The sequence below is a fragment of the Cebus imitator genome, unplaced genomic scaffold (genome assembly GCF_001604975.1).
Source record: "Cebus imitator isolate Cc_AM_T3 unplaced genomic scaffold, Cebus_imitator-1.0 Scaffold786, whole genome shotgun sequence".
In the NCBI taxonomy this organism is placed as follows: domain Eukaryota; kingdom Metazoa; phylum Chordata; class Mammalia; order Primates; family Cebidae; genus Cebus; species Cebus imitator.
The window spans coordinates 132,956-136,813 of record NW_016108101.1 but is presented as its reverse complement, the minus strand read 5'-3'; the positions used below and the strand labels follow the sequence as shown (position 1 = coordinate 136,813).

At 44.2% G+C, this 3,858-nt stretch overlaps 1 protein-coding gene across 4 annotated transcripts in view; it reads right to left on the bottom strand.

Moving 5' to 3' along the window:
- The window catches only part of LOC108297250 (butyrophilin subfamily 2 member A2), an 89,460-nt gene that overhangs the window by 73,942 nt on the left and 11,660 nt on the right, over nt 1-3,858 (bottom strand). Inside the window, exon 8 of one of the 4 annotated variants that reach the window (XM_037735370.1) lies at nt 2,194-3,399. The exons of the other annotated variants lie outside the window; for them this stretch is intronic. Coding sequence (XP_037591298.1) covers nt 3,368-3,399 — 32 coding nt within the window. The 3' untranslated portion in view covers nt 2,194-3,367. Of the gene's footprint in view, nt 1-2,193; nt 3,400-3,858 lie in introns of those variants that run through there. 4 annotated transcript variants of the gene reach the window in all.

Below are 3,858 nucleotides of genomic sequence, written 5' to 3'. Positions count from 1 at the left end.
AGAAATGTTTAACTGGTTTAATGGTTGAGAAACCACTAGTAACGGATAGAAACAATGGTTATGGGTCAAGAGCAGTGGCTTATACTTGTAATGTAGCACTTTGGGAGGCTGAGGCGGGAGGTTTACCTAAGATCAGGAGTTCCAGACCAGCCAGGCAAACATGGCGAAACTCCTTCTCTACTAAAATTACACAAATTAGCTGGGCCTGGTGGCACATGCCTACAATCCCATCTATTTGGGAGGCTGAGGCAGGAGAATCACTTGAATCCAGGAGGCAGAGGTTGCAATGAGCAGAGATCACACCACTGCACTTCAGCCTGGGCAACAAAGCAAGACTCTGTCTCAAAAAAAAAAAAAAAAAAAAAAGGAAATGTTTATGGTGTGGCATAGCAGTGGCTATCATCACTGCAGACAGTGCCTGAGGGCCATGCATATGTTCTCTTTCTAAGACACTGCCTGTATGGAAGCAGAGACCTAGAGAGAGGCAAGTGGGGGTGTACTGCCCAGGGAAAGGGGAAGCAGAGCAGTTACAATGGGAGAACCTTGAGCTTCTTATATGGCATAGCTGACAAGACTCTGGAGTGGACCCCTTATGACTCCTCTTGCACTTTGCAGCCTGTACTTGCCGTGAGTGTAAGCTGAACCTGTGGCTTGCTGCTAGCCAGTAAAATATGGTAAAGCTGATAGGAGGTCCCTTCCATGACTACACTATGTAGAGTAAGACTCTGTCTTGCTAGCTGACCCACACTGGAGGCTCTGTCTTGCTAGCTGGCTATGAAGAGGAAAGCAGTCATCATGGGAGACCCACACAGCAGGGAGCTGTGGAGGCCTGTAGGAGCTGACAGCAGCCTCCAGCTCCAGCCTGCAGGGAGCCAGGGCCCTCAGTCCTACTGTAGAGAAACGAATTCTGTCAATGACCTGAGTGATCTGGAAAGAGGATTCTCCCACATTCGAGACTCCAGACGAGGCAACAGCCTGGCCAGCACCTTGACTTTTGCTTTGTGAAGTTCTGAGCGGAGAAGCCCACTAAGCTCTGCCTGGTCTTCTGACTCACAGAAACTAAAATGATAAATGTGTACTGTTTTAAATCCCTTAGTTTGTGGTAATTTGTTATGCAGCAATAGATCACTAACACATTAGGTAAGAGAAACAGGCAGTGGCAACAACACGAACATGAAGAGGACAAAGAGAATAACTTGTGTTTCCAGCCCGGACCCGTTGCCTGGACTGTACATTTATTACTGACCTGCCTGCTCCACATCTCCACGGGGATCCCTAGTAAGCTCCTCAACCCAAACCTATCCAAAGCTGACCTCCGGATTCTGTGCTGGCTCCTCCCCCGGCCTCTACAGCCTGCTTCTCCCTCAATTTCCCCATCTCAGTAAGTGGCAACTCCATCTGGACCATTTCTTAGGACCAGAACCTTGTGGTCACCCTTGACGCCCTCCTGTTACACGCCACCTCTAAGTTTAACAGCAAAGCAGTTTTACTCTGTCTGGGAAATAAATCCAGCATCGTAAAATTTTCATGGCTCCTCCCTGGTCCAAGTCATCTGCATCTTCCCCTGGATCACTGCAGTAGCTCCCAGCTGGGTCTTCAGGCTTCCATCCACCACCCCTACCCACAGCCCATCTCAGTCTAGCATGTGAAGTAACTTCCTAAAACGTAAGTGAGTCCAGCCCTTTTTCTGCTCTAACCTTCCAGTGGCTCCCCTCTCAGTGGTAAAGCCCAGGTCACCATGATGACTTTCAAGGCCATATGCGATCCAGCCCTCAACCTCCTCTGGCCTTGTCATCTGCTATTCTCTGGGCACCCTGTGTGCTCTGTCCATACCAGCCTCATTGCTGTTCTTCATGCAAACCGCAGTGCTTCTGCCTCTGGGCTCTGGCACTGCTGTTCTCTCAACTCAGAATGCTTTTCTCCCAGGTATTCTGTGCCTTGCTCCCCTTGCTCATTACCATCCTTTTAGAAGTTGTGATTTCCTATATTCTTTCCCCTGATTTATTCATCTTATGATCAGCTATCATCACCCAACACACCATATATGTTACTACTTATTTTGTTTTCTGTCTTCTACAACCAAAAGGTAGGTTTTTAAGGAATGGGACTTTCTGCTTTGTGCACTTCTCTGCCCCCAGTACCAAGAACACTGATTAGCATGTAGTTAGTACTCACCGATTTTTGTTGAATGAATGAATGAATGAATGAACTGAACACAGAAGTCCTAAGAGAAACTGCAGAGTGAGAGTCCAGGGTGTGGATGCAGAATTAGCCTGACATAGGAGACAGGACAATTGCTTCTTAAATCAGAGAAAACAGATCAGGAGGGGCAGGCGCAGGTCAGGGCAGTGGCAGGAAGTCTGAAATCTCCTCCTTCTATTTTCTCTCTGAGCTTGGGGGAGCCCTAATGAATGTCATTAGTGTCCTTCCAAAAGAGACCCTAGAGATGAATTTTTCTCCTTTGCCATATGAACAAGGCTAAGGGCCCCCACCACACACCAGTATGCTGGGGTGTGCATAAATCTATGATCTTAGATTTCCCAGCCTGCAGAATTGCAAGAAATAAATTTCTGTTGCTTACAAACCATTCAGGCTTGGTGGTATTTTTGCTACAGCTGCCCAAATAGACTAAGACATACACATAAACACAAACAACCCTGCCCTCCATCTTTAGAAATCAGGTATTGAAAGAATCACTCCTGATTCCTATTCGTAACTGCAGTAATAAAATTTTTGATTATTTAAATTCTTTCAGTCCAATTGGATTACTGAATTATCTAAAACCTAAAATACTACCATTCAAGCCAGAATTTTAGATGCTTGTTAGTATTAGCATTCTCCAGAGAGACAAAACCAATACAATATAGATGTGTGAGCAGGCGTTTAATAGGGAAATTGGCTCCTGTCATCATAGAGGCTGAGAAATCCCACAACAACCCATCTGTAGGCTGGAGACCCTGGGATGCTGGTGGCATGGCTCAGTTTAAGTCCAGAAGCCTCAGAACCAGGGAAGCTGATTGCGTAACTCTCAGTCCAAAGCCAAAGTCCTCAGAACCCAGGGCTTCCTGGAACAAGTCCTGAAGTTCAAAGGCTGGAGAGCCAGGAGTTCTGATGTCCAAGGTCAGAAGAAGAAGAGTGTCTCAGCTCCAGAGAGAGAAGAATTTGCCTTTCCTCTGCCTTGTTGTGATATTGGGCTCCCAGTCAATTGGAGGGGAGAATTTCCCACTGACTCACATGCCAATCTCTTCTGGAAACACATTCACAGACACACCCAGAAATAATGTTGTACCAATTGTGTAGGTATTCCTTAGGCCAGTTGAGATGACTCCAGAAATTAACCAGCACATGGATTCACTTCCAGGATCCACTATTCCAGTTTTGAAATACGGTCTGGCGATTCCGAGGGAGAACTCTGATACACTGTTACGGAATCCCGAAGGTTAATACTATTTTCATAATAATAATAACGAAACACTAATTGTTTTTCATCTCATTCTCTCAGTAGGGCACAGCAAAGTTTTTTTGAGCCTATATGCCCTATGATATACTAATAGGTTTAATACAAAAGCAGATATAAGAATACAAACATCTTCTATTAAGCCAGGCGTTAGATTTGGAAAAAGTTAAAGAATGTCATACATCTTGACCTTTTGTTTGGACAAACTAGATTGCTTTTTCATAAAATATCCTATTTATGTTAACCTATAATTGATTTATTCATGCTATTTTAACATGAAATAATAAATAACATTTTAAATTTTTGTTTCAATGTCAAAGACCATAAATATTAACAAACATTAACCCAAATAAACAAAAGCTCTTCAAGGTCCTCAATAATTTTTTTTTTTTTTTTTTTTT